The sequence below is a fragment of the Thunnus maccoyii genome, chromosome 12 (assembly GCF_910596095.1).
Source record: "Thunnus maccoyii chromosome 12, fThuMac1.1, whole genome shotgun sequence".
NCBI classification, from domain to species: Eukaryota; Metazoa; Chordata; class Actinopteri; order Scombriformes; family Scombridae; genus Thunnus; species Thunnus maccoyii.
Window position 1 is genome coordinate 17,520,024 of NC_056544.1, and position 21,088 is coordinate 17,541,111.

Genomic DNA, 21,088 nt, shown 5'->3' on the forward strand with positions numbered 1-21,088 from the left:
GGTGAAAATCCTCATCTGTACGAATATAAGAATCTATATCTGATTACGCCCAGACAGATCTGACGCACCGCGGACAACAGCTCTAGAAAAATACAGAGAGGAAAGAGCGGAGATGAGTGCCATATTTTAGAAACAAATTTTCTGAAGCCAGGGAAAACACTGAAGTGATTCAAGCCATACATCCAGAAAGGTTTCCATACTTACAGGATGTCTGTAAGCACCGGAGGGCCTGCCACCGAGGGAAAGGGAATGTGCTTCAATTTGTGCTTAATATCGAATTAAACCTTTGAAATGCTCTTCAGTAAATATTCAATGAAAAAAAAAAACTATATGCAGATTTTTACGTTATTAAAAACTTCCATACCATATTTGCTCTGATCAATTATTTTGAAAGTGTGCCCAATCTAGTCTACATGAAGGAAAATAAATTATTTAAAAAAAAAGCATGAGTTGGCAAAGAAAAGAAAGCATAATGATCTAGATGTAGTGTACTCTGGTGATCAAACACTTTATTTTCAATGCTTCATTCAACTGAATTCACAAAGGAGCCGAAAGCTCCACATCATATTCCCATATGGATGCATTCTGAAACACTACAAGGCAACGGAAAAAGGGTCTTTAAATGGAAACAAAGAGAAATGTGAGCGGAAAGCAGATGGAAACCAACAACAGCAGGGAAAGATGGAAGGAAAAAGGAGTGGCTAACAAGACAGTAGGAGGCTTTTAGATCACAGCTTAGAGTAATGCCGAGTTTTGTCTCCCAGCCACTGGGGCCGATTTACATCCGCATGAGTCGAGTAGCTGGAGATGCATTTAACACAGCCGCAAGTGATGACACAGATCCGATGAGACAGACAGACAGACGGACGGACGGACAGCGAGGCGAGGAGGCACTCTGCTGAAAGCTGAGGCAAACTGCATGTGGACTCTCCCTCTTTCTAAGTCTCCAAGGGGCCGTCCTCTACAATATTCAGGTCTCTCACTTCTCTGCCAAATACAGCGCAAAAAAACATTGCTGCCGACGCAGCACTTCTTGAGGTTTTACATGTATTTACAGCCTATGGACAGATTTACATGTGTGTTACCGTCTATATGGATATGCAGTGTGTGTTTGTCCAGGGACTCTGTGCATGCATTCTTCCATGCATGCATGTGCACGTGTCGTGTGTGTGTGTGTCTATGTGCGTCGAGGCACTGTGAACACCCGGTGCACCACATGAAATATTAAAAGGTGAAGATGGAGATGTCCGTGTGCTGCGATTGGCTGGGGACGTGTCATGATCCTCAGCAGGGCTATGAGCTGTGGTAATGGTTGTCTGGCCCACCCACTCATTACTTCCATGTCCACCCCCCGCACCACCGCCACCACCTCCACCACCACCACCACCACCACCACCCTTGTTTTCCCACCGAGCAAATGACCTTCATGCCTGAGATGATTTCTCCTCCTGATTGCGAGGGGAGTATTCTCTAGATGTACAGCAAGGACCAAACAGCTTTAAGTTGTTGCCGCTCACCAATTCTGATTTCAGAGGATTTCATAGCTGAGTGGACACTGATGTCCTCGTGTCAGCTATAATGGGACCACTTTCCTTTCATGCAAATTGATCTGAGAATGCAGAGCTAAGAGGCTGCCAGCACACAGAGAGAGAAAATCTATAAACTGTTTTCAAAGCTTTTCTTTGAAAAGAAGAAAAAAATGTTATCACACTTGTGCATAAAATTACAACTTACCACAATTATGAAGGTTACAGGTCCGATGAAGCTCCAGATGAAGTGGTTATCAACCCTCAGCCAGCATCTATAGGGTGCAAAAGTTGATATTCAGTTCATTAAATCATCTCATTGCCAAAACAAAGTTGTGTCTCATCGATCAGGGCCCAGCAGAGCAGGAATGATGATAGGCCACAGCAACAGAATAGAGACTCCTCTGACCACAGAGAAGAAAACCCGACCTTGAGGGAGTTTTGGCCTCGTGCCATGAGAAGCTGCAGTCTGAGAGGCAGTGGTTATAGGACTCATGACTTCACAGTCTGCAAATGTCTACAAATGTGGGATCTCTGACTGTGTGTACCTAAGACTCTGAACAGTAAACAATGTATTGTAGACAGTTAAAGAATGAATTGTACATCCATCTGTGTTTATCACCAGGAAACACAAATGAAGTAAAGACTACAGCAATAAAATGGAGTTTGAAAAAGGCAGTTTACTTAAATCCCATAAATTAGAGGATTGCAGTCTTACAAATCATAAAGCTTGCTGCTTGGATGAAGACCAGTGGAGAAGTGCATAAACTTTTAACTGACAAGAGCGGCAATTATCCACATGCAAAGAATAAAAACTCAGCAGGCCAGTGTAGCTAGCCGGCACATTCATTAATGTTGCAGCTTTGCTCAATGCTTCTACTTTTAGAAGTGACAGGGTGTAAATTTGCCAGGGAGCAGAGGTGGGCTGCTCTTTGTGATATTACTATCATTAGCACATACATGCATGCTGTTTGGGCGTGTCTTTATGGAGAGGAGGGAGGACTAATGCTTGTGATTTTCATCCCTGTGCAAAGACGCCACACTTACGCCCGCTGCGTGCCGTAGCTTCGGTAGTCGATGGCTGCTGAGATGCCCACCACCACAGCTGGGAAGAGGTACCCAGAGATGTAGTAGTACTTTCGGCGTGAGAACTCGCTCTCAAACACCTCGACCAGCATGAGGTACAGCTGCACGCCCTCCAGACACATCCAGGCAAATGCAGCCAGGAAGCAGAAGTGGAGAACCCCGGCAATGACCGAGCACACCAGCTGACAAGAAGATAGATGCAGATGTCACACACAAGAATACATTTTTTAATAAAAGGATAAAGTAGATTGGGTTTTTTATGCTTTTGCTTGTGATATTAGTGCAACAAACACTAAATTATTGGATGTCTAAAGGACCAAAAGAACAAAAACACTTACATATCTTAATCAGCATTTTACTACAAGTAAAGGGATCCTACATAACACCTGTTTTTCACCCTAAGTTAGAAGACTTTGGGTTGTTTCACATGAGAGATTTCTCTCTGTTTTTCTCTTTGCCTTTCTCGCTGGTCTGAAGTGGGTGGGGTCAGTTGGAAAAAGGTGATGTCATGATTTTCTGTGCACCAATCAGGATTTAGCAACATTTGAATCAAAATCTGATGACAGTTTGGGTGGGTGTTTGTTTCACTGTCAGTCAAATCTGATCAAATCACACCCACAGTCCTGACAAGCAGATGTTTGAGTCAAAACCCTTAAATAATACCTATTATTTTTTCACTTTTTGCTTATATTTAGTCATGAATATTTAATGTTATAAAGAAATACTTAACATTTGAAGCCACATTTTCAGGGGCTTTAAAGGTAGGAAAATACACCTTTTGAATGTTTTCAACGACAAACATCTGGCTGAACTATAGTACAACTTGTGAATATTTATTTATTTATTATTATTATTTATATTATTTAATATATTAATACAAACCGTATACTATGAAAAAGACGTGTCTTACTACTTTTAAACAGAGCTATTACTGATCCCATAGCTATTAAATAGCTAAGCTAAGCTAAGCTAATATAACTGGTCAACAAACAACAACATCTGAACAATAAAAGGCATTCAGATATTTTTTCCTCATTCTGGATAACTAGACAGAAATTGTACAATTTTTAAAAAATCAGCTTGTGGGTCCACTGTTAAAGAACACTTTGTGCAGCCAAGATTTATTAATTTAAGTGGTGGAATCCAAAGTTTCCAAAGATGCAAATGATATAAGAGAACTGTGTATAAAATCCTGCACAGAATATTTCTATTTGATTTATTAGTGCGGCCACAAGAGTATTGTACTGACTCAGAATAAGCATCATATAGATTTGATGTGGCATTGGAACAAGATACAGAGTAAATATATGATATATTCTCACTTTAAAGTTACTCGAGGAAAAATTGAAGGGGAAATTTAAAGTCCCAGTGAAATGAAAAATATTCCCAGTTTTAATCCTGTATCCCTGTTATTTATCTCTTGTTATATGCCAAATATATGTCAAAAAATCCATATCAGAGTATTTTAGATCAAAATCCCTGTCTTTTCTCTCCTTATAAAACAGTTTCAAATTTTTGATGACTCATCCTGCACTCTTACCTTGCGAGGCAACTGGATTCGCAAGATCATGAAATTGCAAGATCATGCAAGAAGGATTTTATTTCAATGCCTCATGTAACTCCACACCGCTCAAATATACCGTTTCTCTGATAAATACGTCACAGTGCAGAGGCTAAAGACGCTCTACCTTCCGTTTTACTGGGACTTTAAGTGCTTAAAGGTTAATCACAGCTGATGACACCATTCATTAGTAGTATCAAAGTTGAAACTCTCTGCACTGTAATTTCCACGTTACCTTTGGTTCGGTCATATTGATGCCAACAAGGAAGACCAGCTCTCCTATGAAGAGGTTGAGGCAGAGGTTTTTGTGAATAGTGTTGCGGTCACTTTGCAGACCTCTGAAGAAGCAGAAGGTGAAGAGGCTAATGGCCAGGCAGACGAGAGACACTGCAATACCCATCCTGGTGATGACGGTAAGAAGAAGCTCATGGACGCTCCCCTCCCCCTACGGAGAAACAGACATTATGACATGACCTTCCCTCATGAACTCCCCACTCATCATAATGGTAGCATTTAAGCACATAATGGTCATACTGTAGCTATATTTACTTAAGTGTAACACTACAAAACAACACTGACCTGATGAAAACCTCTATATATTCTGTCCTAAACCTGATTGCACCTGCTGACATCTTGCTCTCAAACTGAACATGCTTAGATCACATTATGTGGTCCATGTGACATTAAGTGATGTAAGCTGAAAAACCAAGTGGCCATGAGATGTGACGTCCAAATGTTGGTTCTGTTTTTGAGGTTGAATAACGCTGCGTTTCTGATGATCTAAAACTGAGCATGTTTCAAGATGGGCACTAGGCAAATGTGAAAATAGCAGACCTGACCATACAAAATATCACTCAAGGACTTGGTGGCCTGAAAGTGAAGCAATTCCTCCTGTGATATTTGTAATTTTATTGAGGGCAGGAGCTGCAGTTGAGGTGATGTGTAGGGAATTGGTGTGAGGCTAAGCCTAGCCTCGGGGCTCTGGTTTCAAGCTGTGGTTAAGGTTGAGGTTAAGACAGATGACAGGGACAGAGTTCATGAGTTGGGACATATTATTAAACGAACCACAAACTTATCCTCCACTTTTATTACTGGCTAGGTCCTCGCTACACATGCTATTTATCATGTAATTGGATTGTAATTGCATTTCACAACCAAATGGATCCTACACCACTTCAAGAGGAGTGGAAACATACGTTTAAGCTGAGGTTATACTTTTTCCCATGATTCTCAGTGACATATACATGGAGGAATATTAGACACGGACCATAGGTAAAATATAATTACTTCTGATAATGGTATGGCACTTCCTACCCTGATCCACAATCTCGCTCTTTTAAAGTGACAGCCTGCTTCCTTTTCTCCACCTCCTCTCCCTTCCTCCACCACCCCCCTTACCTTCTCCTCCAGCAATAATCTAATTATCTCCACCGAAATGCCAGTCTTGCTCTTGCCGTGTGAGCACAAATCTATCAGCGATACGGAAGAACAACTGACTGAGGCAGAGAGAAAGCTCTTGCTCGCAACCACAAGGCGAGAGCCACTTACCACATTTCCCCGATGAGCCATGAGGATGGCGAAGTTGGTCAAGTGACTGCAGGAGCAAGTGGTGTGGCTCTTGTTGGTTTCTAGCAGTTTACAGCCTTGAGTGGACCAGTATCCCATCATGCTCCGCTCTGAGTAATTCCAGAAAGAACAGTTGGGATTGTAGTAGTGCTCCTTCTACAAAATACAAACAGAGAGAGACAGAAAAATGATTAAACATATATGAACATGCACTGCAATATGCATGATTGTACACAAACTGTACTACAGAATATGTATATTTCATATCTCTAACTGTATGCCAATGCAGATGATTTGTAATTAAGATTTTTTTAAGTGTTATGGGTTGTTGGAAGAAATGAGATGAAAGAGATCCAAATAAAGAAATAAAACAGAATCTTAATGAGATGAGATGTGAGAAGGGTTACTATGGCAATGTCCAAGCACAAAAACCAAACTTACTTCTCTAATGTGTAATGATGTTTTCTCTTTAACTGTTTTTCTACTTCAACAATACATACAAGTGCTGGATTTGCCCCTCACTGTAAAAGGCTGTACAGCCGTTTCAGGATTTTTAATATCCTAGCCATATAGTGTGGTCTGAAGAGGTGTCAAGAGGTGGCTTACATCCAGGTGCTCAAGTGTGAAGATCACGGGGTCGGCCACAAACACACGGCTGGACTCCTTGGTAATAGAGGCTGACAGGATGTGAGAGTTGACGGTGAGCGAGAGGTTGTGTTTGTTCATGTCCCCTATTCCCCTCAGTGTAGCGTTCTCTGTGCTGAGGAACTGACCCAGGTGTTTGTAGAGCACAAACACTAGCTTGGCCACACCTGCAATAATAAAATCAGAAATAATTGAGCATAAACAAGCAAGGGCACAATTGAGACATATTAATTCATTGGTAGTATATACAGTAAAGCCTTAAAAGAATAGTTTGACATTGTGGGACTCGCTTTTTTAAATAGGTATATTTAGCTTACGGACATGAGAGTGGTATTGATCTTCTCATCTCACTCTCAGCAAGCAAGTGAATAAACATATTTTCCAAAATGCCAACCTATTCCTCTAATGCATTCATTGCTGCCTCTTATGTCTATAAAAAAGACTAAAAACTAAGTGTAGCACTGAGACAATTATAAATTTGCACCATGGATAAATTAAAAGACTTGGCTAGCTGTGGGGATGCAACAAAATATATATATAAAAGACACATATCTTAGCTTGACTATTGATTTAATTATCAATTTGATTATGACATTTTAAAAATTGTGGTCCCCACTTAATCCAAGATCATGTAGCTCTCGTCTGAGATATCATAGTTTAGTAAAGAAGTAGTACGACATTTAGGGAAATACACCATTAGGTTGCCAGACAACTAGTGCAGAATCCAGGATGTCACTGTGCAAACTACTGATCACCAAAAATAGTTGTAGCACGTGACTAGCAGCAACACCACAAATTGTTGTTTTAACATTTCTGTTTTTGTACAGGTTAACAAGCAAGGTATGTGTTAATTAGTGAGCTTTAGAGGTGTTGGTGGGTATATTTTTGCCCCTGTTTCCAAGCTTTATGCTAAGCTAAGCTAATCGCCTCACTGCTCTCACTTCATAGGTCATGCATAGACATGAGAGTGGTGTCAATCTACTCATCAAAAATGTCAAACAGGGGGTGATTTTATTTCACTGGTTGCAATCATCCCACAAAAACAAAAAGGTTAAAAAACAACCAAAACTTAAGCATCATTAAATATTTCTGCAGCAGTTGTGTATTTCTCACCATTTTTACTGTTGACTTTGACCGTGTTGGAGGAAAGTTGAAGAGACGCTCCACCTTTATTTGTCTGAGGAAATCTGAAGTCTTGCACCTGACCGTCGGTGCTTAACACATACACATCCAACACTGAGAGAGGCAAGAGGTGAAGGGAAAGAGAACGAGAGTGAGAGAGAGAGAGATGTATTACTCGAATGAAAACATTTCAAAAAGCAATACATGGTATTTAATTGAGCTCTGACGTTGAGGCCCGGCAGGGTGCATGTAAAAACTTGAGGTTCATTGTAAGAGTAACAGAATCCAATCTTATTGGCAAGACCCCATGGAGTATCATTTAGTTAAAAAAAACATGTCACTAAGCTGTTGGTTGGCACAGTGAAAGCCTCCGAGGCAAGAGCTAAAGAAAAAATAACAACAAGGGTGGGAATAGAGGATGAGCAAACGCAGGCACACAACCTACCGCAGCATGAATGTCAAATATTCATAGGATCAAAAATATCATTGAGCTTTTACTTTTACTTTTTCTTTCCCCTGTGGGTTTAGATAACTCTGGGCTCGACGAGCAAATCTCTGAAAATCCTCCAAATTCCTGCAGCCCCTCTCTATGGTATGCCAGCTGCCGGGTGGTGCTCCCTTTGATGTGTGAAATTACTGAAGGGTCAGGAGGACACACATATCAGCACACTCCCTCCCATCAGAAACGGCCTCACTTCCTCAGATAGATGGCTTCTGACAGACAGAGATGAGGAATTGTTCTCTGGTCGCTCTCCCCCTCTGTCTAGTTTTTAGTTCCCTCTTTGCTCTCCCTCCCTTTTCCCTTGCCTTGCCCTTGATGCTCGCCTGGAGGTGCCATTTGGGCTTTGACAAACTGCTAATTAGGAGCAACAATCATTTTCACTCTTTTTTTTTCAACTCTTCAAGGGAGGTCAGGTAAGCTAGTCTCTGAGATTTAGATTGTGTTTCCTCATGTGGGTGTATTTATGTTTCTCCACTGGAATATTATCTCTATTGCGCAGATAAGAGAGAGCTTGACAAGCTCATAAAAACTGACTGAATGCAGTGATTAAATAGCCAATATACAGCCTATTACAAAATGTATTAATCAGTGCTTCGGTAGAGACAGAGCAACTAGTCCTTATCAGCTTAGCTAACTACCACTTAATGGGAAAGGCTTGCAGAGAACAGATAGAGAGCTGCATGAATGGAACAATGCCATTCAATTGGTTTCTTTGTTTTGCACCTGGAGGTCTGTACAGTTCATCTTGCAGCACATATTCAATGAGGTGACTATACTATGCAAGAAAAAGATTAAAAATCAATGAGGTATAAGACAAAAGGGATGAGTGGGAGACCATAACCATAGTAACATACAGTAGCGCTATGAATAGAAATAAGACAGTTCGCTGCACAAAGCTGACTTAAATGAATGAGATCATGTTGCTAATAAACTGCCTGTGAGGATACATTTCTTTGTTTTTCAGCAGCAGAGACCAAGTCTTTTTTATGACCTCGGCAAGATGAGATATGGCCATTTTTAAAAAAAACATCTTCTCCTTAAGGAATAGCTGTCCCAGTACCAAAAAAAAAAAAATTACCCTGAAGACAATTTCATGGCTCACAACAGTTTTAGTGAAACAGCCAAGAAGAGGAATAACCATCAGCATCGAAGATTTTGACTGACAGACATGTACATGTAGTTTTATCAGTTTTATAGCTGGCTGGAGAGCGACTTACTGATATTCTCTGCAGGCACTTTTACGATCGCGGGCTCGATCAGGTTTTCTGCAAGGACAAACGCCCCTTCCTCCAGGGTATCCAGTAACATTGTAGCGGCGTGCGTTTGTTCTGTGGAATTCATGTCTTTCCAGGATTTCAGAGCTTCCGGCCTCAGGAGGTTGTCAACAGTGTCCACGATTGCCTGTATCCATGGAGACAAGTGAAATGTCAGCTTGCTGATTCCTCCCATCATAACTTCAGTTTAATAACAAAGAGCGGGGGACTGGGCAGCAAATGACAAAAAAAGGGCATGCATGGCCAACAGTGACAGCAACAACAACTGAAATATCAAGATCACTCCGACTGAAGACATGAGGGTTCAAGGAAGTCGAGGGTAACTGAAATAATAATGATGATAAAAAATGCAACATGTAGTATTATTTAAAATTCTGTTTACGAAAAATAGGCTTAATCTGAGGAAGTCTCTTTTGGTCCCCTCTTTCCTTTACTGAATAATAATGCAAAAACGCTTGAAGGGAAAAAGAAATACAGACCAAATGTTTTTTCCCCTCTGCTGAACATAGCCGTCTACTGCTGCATTCTCAATTCCTGGTTTTTACTTTCCAAAGAACAATTATCTTCATAAACAAAAGTCTTATTTCCATAACAGGATCTGCCCATAATGGCCTTGAATACTATTCTCCTGAAGGAAAGAGGGCATTATCATGTAATCCATGTCCAGAGTGGCAGTCTGAGTCAAGATAGGGGGAAAAGTTCTGCTTGTTTTCAATGGCAAATCCTTTCATTTCCTGGTTTCTGATAAGCACTAAGTAAGGAAAACATTCCACAAAACCCACACAAGTATCATATGTTGATAAAACAAGAGTTTCCTTTGACCCTGGCAGAGTGAGTTCATGACTTTTTGCCTGGCACAGCGTCTTTAACTGTCTAAAATCCCACTAAAGACAGACAGTTGTACAAAGATTCAGAATCTAGAGCTGCTCTTGGTGTGATAAATCAGAGTGACAAGTTAACCATAGGTGCCATTAACCACAGCAAGGCCCTCCACAACAACGGTAATTAACCACAACAAGCCCTTGCTCACTGTACCAATTAGTCACAGCTGTGATTATCCAAAACACTCATTGTACAATAAGGGGATTAGGATTATTAATGATTTATTAAAAGAAAATAGTTTGTCATTTCATCAGATTCAGACTACATATGGAATAACTTTATCTCACTTTTTTCTTCAAATTTGCATTTCCATAATGGTCAAATGTCCAGATTTAAGCAATATGCCTCCTTTACACAATATGGAGAAATTATAATATATAGACAGGATTAACCGTTTGCCTGGAATAACAAGAACAGGGATCAACCAAAGTCATCACCAATATATGATTAACCACAACATTTAACCACCAAGTTCACATTAACCACAGCAAAGATGACTGTATCCAGACACAGGGCTCTCAGTGTGTCTTTATATCTCAGGCCTGAGCACAGAAATCAATCTCTGTGGCCCTGACCTTGCAGGCAACTGGAAGCTTGCGAACTGTGACTATGATGGGAATTAAGTGCGTGTGTGCGTGTGTGTGTGTGCAGGAGAGAGAGTAGTGGTGATTACAGGGTCGTAGCCATTACAACCAGACAGACACTAAATGGTTCTCCCCCCCCTGGAGAGCCATCCTCAAAGGACCCATGAAATCCAAAAGGATAAAAAAAAAGTCTGCTGTCTCTAATTTGTGTAGCACAGAAAGAAACTGTGTTCTGATTGAATCCTCTTTAATTCTCGCCTGGATGGAGGTCACTTTACAAATCACAGGGGTGCTACAAGGGGAGCCCCTGTGGCTTGCAGGCTAGAGAAGTCCATTGCTTGGTGAGAGCTAAGCAGACACTAAAACTTGATGAACAATGACAACAACAAGTAATTGTGTGTTCAGAGTGCAAAGTAAATTTTAGAGGCAGCATGCAAATTCAATGGAAAGACACTATTAAATGGCGCTGAGACGTGTCAGTGAATCTATTTCATAAAGGTATAGAGACCAGAGGAAAAATAACAGAGAAAACCAGAGTTTCTGGTGAGTTCTAGGTACACAAACACACCAGCACACACAGTTGGTGCATCAGTTGCTAGCGTAGCATCTGTTGCCTGTTCTATGAGCCTGTACTTAGGCATGGCAGTGGTGCTTTGAGCCAAATGCTCAGCAGGTTTACCATGTTCACTGTCTTAGTTTAGTGTGTTAGCATGCTAACATTTGCTAATTAGCACTGAAAACAAAGTTCAGCTGAGGCTGATAAATATATAATTACTTTTGCAGATATTTAGTCATAAAGCAAAGAGTTGGACAAATCAAAAATTTTACTTGATGCTAGAACTTAAAGAAACACCAAAGTTGTTACAATTAATCCTGTTAATCTTGTTGAGACATTTCACTTATGTCAAGCTCATGGTAGTGCTAGAGAAAAGTCAGTAGGATACCTCGTCTAGGAACCATGAATGTCTGTACAAAATTTTGTTCCAATCTGCCAGGTAGCTGTTGACATATTTCACTTGATAAGTGCAAAGTTTGATGCTTGGGGAAAAGTCAGAGGATCATCAAAGTCAGTAGGTTTCATCCACTGGGGACCATGAATGTCTTTACATCCATCCATCTGACAGTTGTTGAGATATTTAGTCTGGGCCATTCATAGTCATGCCACTAGCATGGATAAAAATAAGTGAAGGGAAATGCATCGCCCCTTTCTCACAGTAAAATGAGTCCTCAGGTAAAGACAACCTGAACTGATGGGGAGCCCCCATGAGCCACTGAGAGATATAAAATCTGATCATTTGTTTTATGCCATGCAAGGTATCACATCCTGAGTGCTTATGCCATGGCCTTGTCTCTCAGCAGAACCTACCCGATGAAATAAATTCTGTCACAGCAAAGGAAAAGCAAAATGTCTGGGGAGGAGACCGAAAAATCAGAATGGAGCACAAATGTATTAATGGGCTCAGAAATTAATCCCACAGATAAAACACAACTGCAACGGGAGAGGAGATTTTCTTTTTTTTAGCTAAGGGGACAAGGGAGACTAGAAACTGTACAATGTAAGCAAGTGAAAATTGAGCACACTGCCACTTTGATCACACTTCTGGCTGACAGGGAGGTGCAATTACGGCCGTGGGAAGGCAATTATTCACACAACGTATAAAGAGTAGACAGGAGAGACGGAGAGAGAGAGAAAGAGTGGGGGAGGAAGAAAATGAGGAGAGAGAAAAATGAAAGAAAGATATACAAAGTGATAGCGCAGAGGAGTGAAATAGGACAAAGACGGAGTGATATTGACAGTGGCATCCTCAGATGGACAGCATGACAGGAGAACAGACAGCCGAGTCAGATGAGGAAGCAGCCGTATCTTGTACAAGCACACCAGGCACATACTGTAACAAAACAATCAAGGACATGGAGGAGACAGACAGTGCTGCATGCTGCTGGTCAGGCGGTAGGGATCAGGGTAAAAAAGCAACATGGAAAGCCTAGTTGTTATACCTTCATATATGCCCTGCATGTCTTCTCTCTTTTTTGAAGCTTTTCCACACAACAAGAGAATCAAGCACAAAAGACAAATTGTAGAAAGAGGCGGTAAGAAAAGATCTTAAAAGACAGGAAGCATTAAATCATGCCACTTACCATAAAATTACAGAATTCAGGAAAAGAAAGATAAGGTACAGGTCTATGAACTACAACCTTAAAACGATGCGACAGCTCTAAATGCTTTTGAGGGGAACAGTATTTGAATTCTGAATATGAATATGGATCGCATAATAGTGAGGGGAAGTGATGAGAAATGCACAGCAGTGTGGAGGAAAAATGCTGAGACTGGATTCTGATGCTCCCCCCATTAGTGGTGCTTTAAAATACATTGAGAAGATAAACAATGTGGGATGAGGTCATTTGTATTTCATGGCATGGAGAGAATAATATAGCACAAGCTCTTTTTAAAACCCTTTGTGGGTCTCTTGGCATTAAATAAGTCGACTTCTTTTCCTAATTGAGTCAAACTGGAGAATATCACTTGCTCTCTCTCTATCTCTCACACACACACACATACACACACACATGGGAAAACAAAGAGATAAAAAGTTCTTAACAAGCTTTGGGTTTTAAGCACATCATAAATACCTCAAGCAAAGACACACAGGAAACCAAAATGTTTCTTCAACTGAGTCAAAATTTCTCCCATGGACATCACCACTTATGTGTTGATTTGTGGGAAAGGGCTGCATTAAACCTAAAGGGCCATATTGGTGTTTTTGCAAGTTTTAGCTCCTTAAATATGACCATAATCAATATTTCTATACTAACAATAAATGAAATGACTGTGTGTAATGTGAAATGGGTCTCTTGTAGTGATGAACGCACAGAGAATTATCACCTGACTCTGCAGTTCCTCTCAGTGTTTTAGCCTCTTTCAGCTCATTGTTTTGGTTTTAGGGCCCACAACTTTACTGTTTTGCTTCACTCTCACCGCTCTCATTAGCATTGTTTACAACCACAGCAGGCAGCTGTTTTCAGCAAAAAGCTCTGATAAAAAGTTAGCGACTAGCTGGTGAACATAGTGGAGCATTTAGCAGCTATAGAGCCAAATGTTTCCCTCAGGAGTTGGTAGGAAGAACTAAAAGGAGAGTAAATATTGGACTTTATTATTAGATTTTTTGGGTGGCCAGGTTCATAACTTAAATTAAAGCTGATGTTATTCCATGTTTGCAGGATGTAAAACTGGTAACTATTTAATCAATTTTTGTTCTCGAAAGGCCAAAAAACTTTCACACTTTACACTTTTGCTGACCTTTTTTAAAAGCATGTGGTTTCTTGATTTTCACATGTATTTTTCTTTCAGGTTTTAGACACCCATTGGTACCATTTATTTCCAAATGGCATAAAAATCTAGTGGCAGACTCTTGAAACTTGCTCAAGTCATCTGATCCATCACAGATAACATCCTCCCTGCATTAACATGTTGAATTATTGTTGCCATACAGGCTTTTTCAATCAAACTGCAATTAATCTACATTACCAAGCAGAGATAGTGTAACTTTAACAAAAATAAATGCAAACCTGACATTCAGTGCACTGCAAGTTTTCAAAAGATTTTCATATTGTGCAGAAATGAATAGGAACCAATCAGAATAAATCAAAAAATCTAATCAGAAGTTGTGATGTGAGGTGTTTGTGATTTGTGGTTAATAGGATAAAACATGCAAAACCACTGGTATGGTCCTCTAACTTCTGACAAGGTTGCTTGTCATCAGCCAGTCGTGCGTTGTTGTTGTGATGAACAAATCACAGCAACACTATCAGCGATGCAGTGAGAAACCTGTTAGCTCTCATCTGGAAATGCATAATAGCAATGTAGCCGTCTGAACATAAGGGCACAAACAACTGGCGTCATCTTGGTGCAAATCACCTTGTTTACAGAGCAACCGCTGTCTAGAAAGTCTGAATAACAATGTAATTTTTCAAACTGTCACTCATCTCTCCATGGGACTGCTAGCAGCTGAGAGATGTAAGTATATCTTGGGCTTACTTTTTTCTTGCTGAGTGCCTGCAGAAACTCCAGCAGAAAGCAGTTCCACACTTGTCAGCCATGAGGAGTTATTCTTTGGGGCTCATGGCCATTAGCTCCTTAAAGGTGGAACTACCAGGTGAGCCTGTGTTTCCAAAGCCGGTAATTACCAGGGAGCTGTAGAGGAATGAGCTTCCCCTCAGGGCTAGACCTACCTTCTTAGCCCCCTCACCTGAGACTGTGTGTGTCCATGAGTATGTGTGTGCACATGTAAGCAGGTTTGCACATGTGGGCTTGTGTTTGTGTGTATCGGTAGGTGTCCTGCTAATGAATGTCCTGAGTCACGCTGACAACGAGTTGGAGCAAAAGAGGGACAAAGTTTAATGAGAGGTTACAATAGGCCAGGTAGGAATTTCACAGTACCTTGTTGAAGCTGCGTCCAGCTGAGTCCTTCTCACTGGGTCTGAGCTCCTGCAGCTGGGCATCCAGGATGTCCACGAGCTGCTCCATCAGGCGCACTGAAGAACTGACGTCTCCGGCGAACACCGGTCCCTGCGTATGACGTGCCAGCTCATTGGCTAAATTAGCGGCATTTTCGCCACTTCGAATCTAAAAAAAGCAACAAGGAACAAGGAAAACAAAGAGGTGCCAGTGAAGTGTTACTGAAGCAGGCTTGAAATGATGGTTTTGCAATGTGAAGCTGAAATAATAATGTACCTCACATACAGTACACCTCAGAGTCATAAGCCATTACAACACGGCTTGCTCAGAGGGAACAATTCATTGTGCGCAGAATGAATGTAAACAAAGGGATTGCATATGTAATAGGAAATATAATAGCAAAAGAAAACAGGCCACCAGTGTTCCACAATAATGATAAGTTGTCTGTGTTATGTAATATCATCTGTGATCAGTGCCCAGAAGTTATTTTGTGTTCTAATTTTAATTTCAATTCACCCATCCGCCCCCTACCTGCCTTGAATGAACCGTGACCTAATTTCTTACAATATACTAACTTCATGCAATATGTACTACATGCTAATCTTCAATATACTGTTTTTGCAGTAAGTATACAAGAAGTCAATGCACTTTTACATTTGTACTAGCAGAATATGAGCCAATACATGCGCCAATGGAGATTAAATTATTTTTTTTGTTTTTCAAAGATTGTTTTGAAACTGTCTCACTACCGTCCTGTATTTATTTTAATGTTTTGCATCCGTAAGTAGCTCCTCTATATTGTTCATGTATTGCATTGTGACAAAATTTCAACATCCGTTCTGACTTTTTGAGTCAACATGTGCATATAGTATGGAACTAGGACACAGTTCATTTCCTACATTTCCCAGAATGCCTGTTTACAACACTCATCAACCCTTGGTGTTTTTCCAGTCAACAGAAAAAAGCCTCTCTTTCTTAAGGCCCGAACGCACTGAGAGTGATAACTGACGCGCCTCATTTAATGCGTGTCAATTTATGCTCCAATGGTGCCTTGCAACACAACAGAACCAACGCAGCTTTGTCCTGTTGTTCTTTGTATTTACTGCCGCATTAGTTGGATGTAATGAATGAATGAAAAGGAGAAATGCAGAGGACGAAAAAGAAACTGAGAGCGTCTGTTTCCACAGTAAATCATCTGTTGAATGTTTGATGGTTATTTATTTGTGCTTTAGAATGTAACCGCTGTGAAACAATGAGAAAATAACATTTTGTTTCTCTCATTCAGCTGCTTTGTTCTTTGCTACCGCTCCCTCTCCTTGCTCAACCACCGCCACACTGTCTCTCTCACTCTCTCTCTCTTGCTTGTGCTCTAAGCTCTCTGACGCTATCTCGCTCTCTTTTTCAGCTGCAGAAAAAACAGCTTTGGTCGCTGACGCTCCAAAATCGAAACAAGGTCTGAGTAGGCACGTCAAGGCAGTTTGGCGCACCTCATACCACTTTTGGTGCGGGTTCGGCCATTTAAAACAATAGGTGTACTTCAAAACGTGTTTGTCAGACACTCTCAGTGCATTTGGGCCCTTAGAATGCAATATGTTTTGTGTTTGTACTGCATTATAGCCTGCTCAGGCTGCTGAGACTCTTATCTGTGCATCTATGTTCGATTTCTACCTGCATGACTTTTGAAGATCAAAGCAGACAAGTCACTGAAGAAAGAAGCTCTGGCTCTTTGATTCTGAGTAACTGACTGCAGCGGTTGGCATTTACTCCTGATGTTTTAGATAGCTTATTTTTTTCCTGCTACCAAACTATATTGTAGCTACCCTTGAAATAAGCTTTAAGGATAGGTTCAGGTTTTTTCAAGTCCTGTTCCAAGAATATAGCTTCAGAGCCAGTATGGAGAGTAGGGATTGTTACAACAACCAAAACCCATTTCCACATGAATATGAGCTTGCTAGTATTCTATTAAGACAGACTTGAAAAACCGGAACCTGACCTTTAAGTATTACTTCCACTCGTCATATGCCAGAAGAAGAAGTTAAACAAGCAAGCAAGCAAAGCACAAGTCAAAAATTGCCACTAGATGTTTGGCTTTAGCAGTGTAATATGTTTTTTTTCTGCTATATTTTGTAATAGACACATTCCCATTTTTACCTTTTGTGCCACTTGAGTCACCCAGTGGGACGTGCAGTTGCTGAGGTCTGGCCCTTTGGAGCACCAGGTCCCTGCCACAGTGCAGAGGAAGGAGGCGATGCCTGCAGTACCACAGAATAAACACAACAGTTGGAGAGTGGCCAAAACCTTGCTCAGATACTGTTTCTCATGCTGATCTTTCATTCATCCCGACTCTCTGCTGCAGGAAACTAAGTGTTCGGCAGGAACAGCCATTTCCAAACAATGTCAAAGCCTGCCAGCTTTGTACAGCATACAAGAACAAAAAAAATGAACATGTAGAAGGGATACTAAAAGACTATCAGGTTGCTACACAGCTTGGACAAAACTGTCAGAAAAAACAATAGACTCTGGGTTGTTATTGCCTGTAAACAGACACATTTGAGAATTGTAAACATTTCATATTCTCTCATTGTATGCATGTCTAAATAAAATACAAGATTACGCCTAATGAATGCCGCTTCACTGACAACAGCGACAACACTCGAAATCCAAGTCTCTTTCCCTTTTCACCCCAACAGTCAAAACATTGTCTCTACCTTGCTTTCATCCTCCAATAGCCCGTCTTTATATTTTGACACTTCTGTCAGTCTCTGTGATAGGGTGTTAAGGTAACTTCTGTGAGGTTCCCGTGTGAGTATCATTGTCAACTGAACTGGTATAACGACCATCAGCACAATGCTCATCCTCACTGCTGCTTTTGATACCTGACTTCCCACACCTCCAGAAGTTGTTTTTTTTTTTAGCTATGATGAGTCACTGTGATTTACTGATACCATCTGAATATACCTGTTCAACCAATTTCCCAGGTAATAGAAAAATGTTGGAGGTGATAATGGTAATAGGTAATAATGTAATAATGTTTGGACTCCCCAAATATTGTCCATTATTTTCATTGGTTGTTCCTTTGCTTTGTGTTTGGGAAATAAGCAACAGCATTTTTTTTCTCCTCATGCACTCTCATTGCAAGAAGAAACTGGTTTCAAAATTACAGACATACAATAACAATGTATATTATGCCATTATGTTTAAGAAAAAAAAAAGTCTTGTTACCTATTTATCGGGAATGTGAGAGGCCCTAATCATGCTTGATTTACCCGAAAGCCGAAATGTCACAAACTCAGTACACGCAGAAGAAGCTAAGATGAAAAGCATATTAACAACTAAATAAGCACAAATAAAGTAAGAGGGCCATTTTAATATGTTCTGTCAGAATCTTTGAAGCATTTGTTCCTGCTCATTTGGATGATGCAAGTGTGATTTTGAGACTTTCTTTAGCACACTTGTTAATGGAAACAGTAATGACTAATCAAGATGATTAAAAGTTGTTGTTGAACTTGAACACACAGGAATAGTAATACAATCTAATACTTTAGCTTTGCAATCTAACAATACTTTTGGGAAGTTTGAATAGCCCTGTTTTTGTTGACACTTTGTCAGAAAATGTTAAACTTTGGCAATTTTTGAACTGCAATTTGTGGTCTTTTTGTACTGGATTGTATCAGGTTATAAGTTAGGCTATTGTATTGAATTTCATTAGATTTACAGATGTTTTCTATTTTTGCCAACTTAGACTAAGCTAAAGTTTTGTTACTGTGAAGTTGCTGTAATTAAGCCTTTCAAGGAATACTTTGACATGTTGGAAAAAAAAAAGTTATCACTTTCTTGTTGAGTTAGATGAAAAGCCTGACACATTAAGTACGGAGCTAAAGCCAGAAGGCTATTAGCTTAGCATAACATAAAGATTGGAAGCAAAGGTAAACAACTAGGGTGGCTATGTCCAAAGTAAAAAAATAAGCCAGTACCTCTAAAGTTCACTAATTAACATGTTGTAGGGTTTTTTTAATATCATTTTTCCATTGTTGACATTGTTAATTTTGACATTCCTGTTTGTGTACTGATTAAACAAGATATAACATGTGTCCATGCTAGCTGTTTTACCCTCTTTCCTGTCTTTATGTTGAGCTAAGCTGATCGCCTTCTAGCTCTAACTCCATGCTTCGTGCACAGACATGACAGCAGTATCAATTATCTCATTGAAATTTGGTAAAGAAGGCAAATAAGCAAATTTCCCTAAATGTCAAACATTTCCTTTAGCAACAACCACCTGGAGTGACCATGTTTCCAAGGTTTCAGTTGTATCTTCTGCTGTGCATTGTACTGGGATTATTAAAATGAGAATAATGATGTAAAAACGATCACTCCTACTATCGCAAATCATATCACAATTGCAAAATCAGTCAAAATAAACACAATTAGATATTTTTTTCAAAGTCGTGAAGCTCTCAGCGCTAGCATTCTTTTCCCACTAGTGGGCGGTAAAAGGTATAAATAAATCCAGATGACTTTATAGAATAAAGTGTACAATTAATGAAAAATTTGGGTTCCAATAAGTTATAAATCACACCATAAGGTAGGCTCACCTCTGGTCCCTTTGGGGCAGGGCCTCTCCACAGTGGTTCCAGTGTGGGTCTGGGGCCAGTCGATGGCTCTCCTCCTAGTCGCCTCACAGAAGCGTCGGGGTGTCGGCGGCAGCTCAGGGACTGTGGGCTCCACTGTACCTGAGCCACGGGTGTCCTCAAACGGATCTCTCCCATCCCTAGGGTCTGCTCCTGCTGCAGTGGTGTCACCCTGCCCCTTCACAGTGGACACTGCGGTGGTAGTAATGAGTGTGGCAGTCTTGGGCACGGATGATGAGACGGAGAAATCTTCAATAGTTGGCACTGGAGCGAGAGAAAGAGTGAAGCTGTTAGAGCTCGAGTCAGTAAATGTCCTTGCCTTGAACTCCTGTCGTTTCTAGCAGCGGGAAAACTTCCAACTATTGTGAGTCCTACTGCTGGAGTTATTGCTGGAAATAAAAACTCTGTGTAGCTTTCACTCGCAACTCCACTTCTTTTTGGGTCCTTCACGGAGCAAAATCAAGGCAATACTATCTATCACTTAAACTCATAAATAAGACAAACTGGTGACAGACTGGTGGAGGGGCATCCTTTAACATAGCAGTAAAATCTTCCCAACAGAGTCAGTACCTTGAGCTGATTAAATGTCAAAAATAAAGACAAAGCCTGCCTGCCTGCATTTTACTTTTTTCTGCCTGGTTCATCTCTCTCACTTGGATAAAAGCTGGTGTGCGGAAGCAGAACTGCACTGCTCCAAGCAAAAACCATACATCAGCAATAATGCGATTCCACTGTATTCAGTCCACGCCTGGCCCTGCGAAGCAAATCTATGTGTGAATGTGCACATGCACGTGTGCAAGTGCGCTCATGTTTGCTCCATTGCTCAGGTGTGTTTCTGCTTAAAATCACTGCCTGCGCACAGATGGATATCTGCTGCGGAGAGCCTGGAGATAACTAGGAAATGAGAGCAGAAATAGAAAATCTATCAATTTTATACAGTATGAATAGCCAATATGAATAAAACACAAAACACAGTGCATGTTTGTGTGTAGGTGCATGTGTGTCTACATGGATATACAAGGAGACCTCTCTCCTGCATGAATGATCATACATTTTACCCACAACAACCTGATTGTATTTTGAGATAAAAGCAGCCCCACAATGAGGTCTGCCGTCCCTATAGTGTTCTCTTCAGGTTCCCTGGGTGCTTCTGGGAAAATGCAATATCATGCTATCTGACACTCCGTCATCAGACACATATCTCCATTTCCTGAGAGAGAATGGTGACAAGGCCCACATTTCACGTTTCACACTAA

At 40.6% G+C, this 21,088-nt stretch overlaps 1 protein-coding gene across 2 annotated transcripts in view; it reads right to left on the reverse strand.

Annotated features, from left to right (window-relative positions):
- LOC121908560 (adhesion G protein-coupled receptor L2-like) overlaps positions 1-21,088 on the reverse strand; it is an 87,751-nt gene that overhangs the window by 11,546 nt on the left and 55,117 nt on the right. For both annotated transcript variants that reach the window (XM_042428681.1, XM_042428680.1), the window contains exons 6-15: positions 19,797-20,096; positions 17,356-17,456; positions 15,187-15,372; positions 9,226-9,409; positions 7,498-7,620; positions 6,346-6,551; positions 5,722-5,895; positions 4,409-4,618; positions 2,574-2,794; positions 1,735-1,801 (exon numbers count right to left, since the gene is read on the reverse strand). In XM_042428681.1, coding sequence (XP_042284615.1) covers positions 1,735-1,801; positions 2,574-2,794; positions 4,409-4,618; positions 5,722-5,895; positions 6,346-6,551; positions 7,498-7,620; positions 9,226-9,409; positions 15,187-15,372; positions 17,356-17,456; positions 19,797-20,096 — 1,772 coding nt within the window. The remainder of the gene's footprint in view (positions 1-1,734; positions 1,802-2,573; positions 2,795-4,408; positions 4,619-5,721; positions 5,896-6,345; positions 6,552-7,497; positions 7,621-9,225; positions 9,410-15,186; positions 15,373-17,355; positions 17,457-19,796; positions 20,097-21,088) is intronic.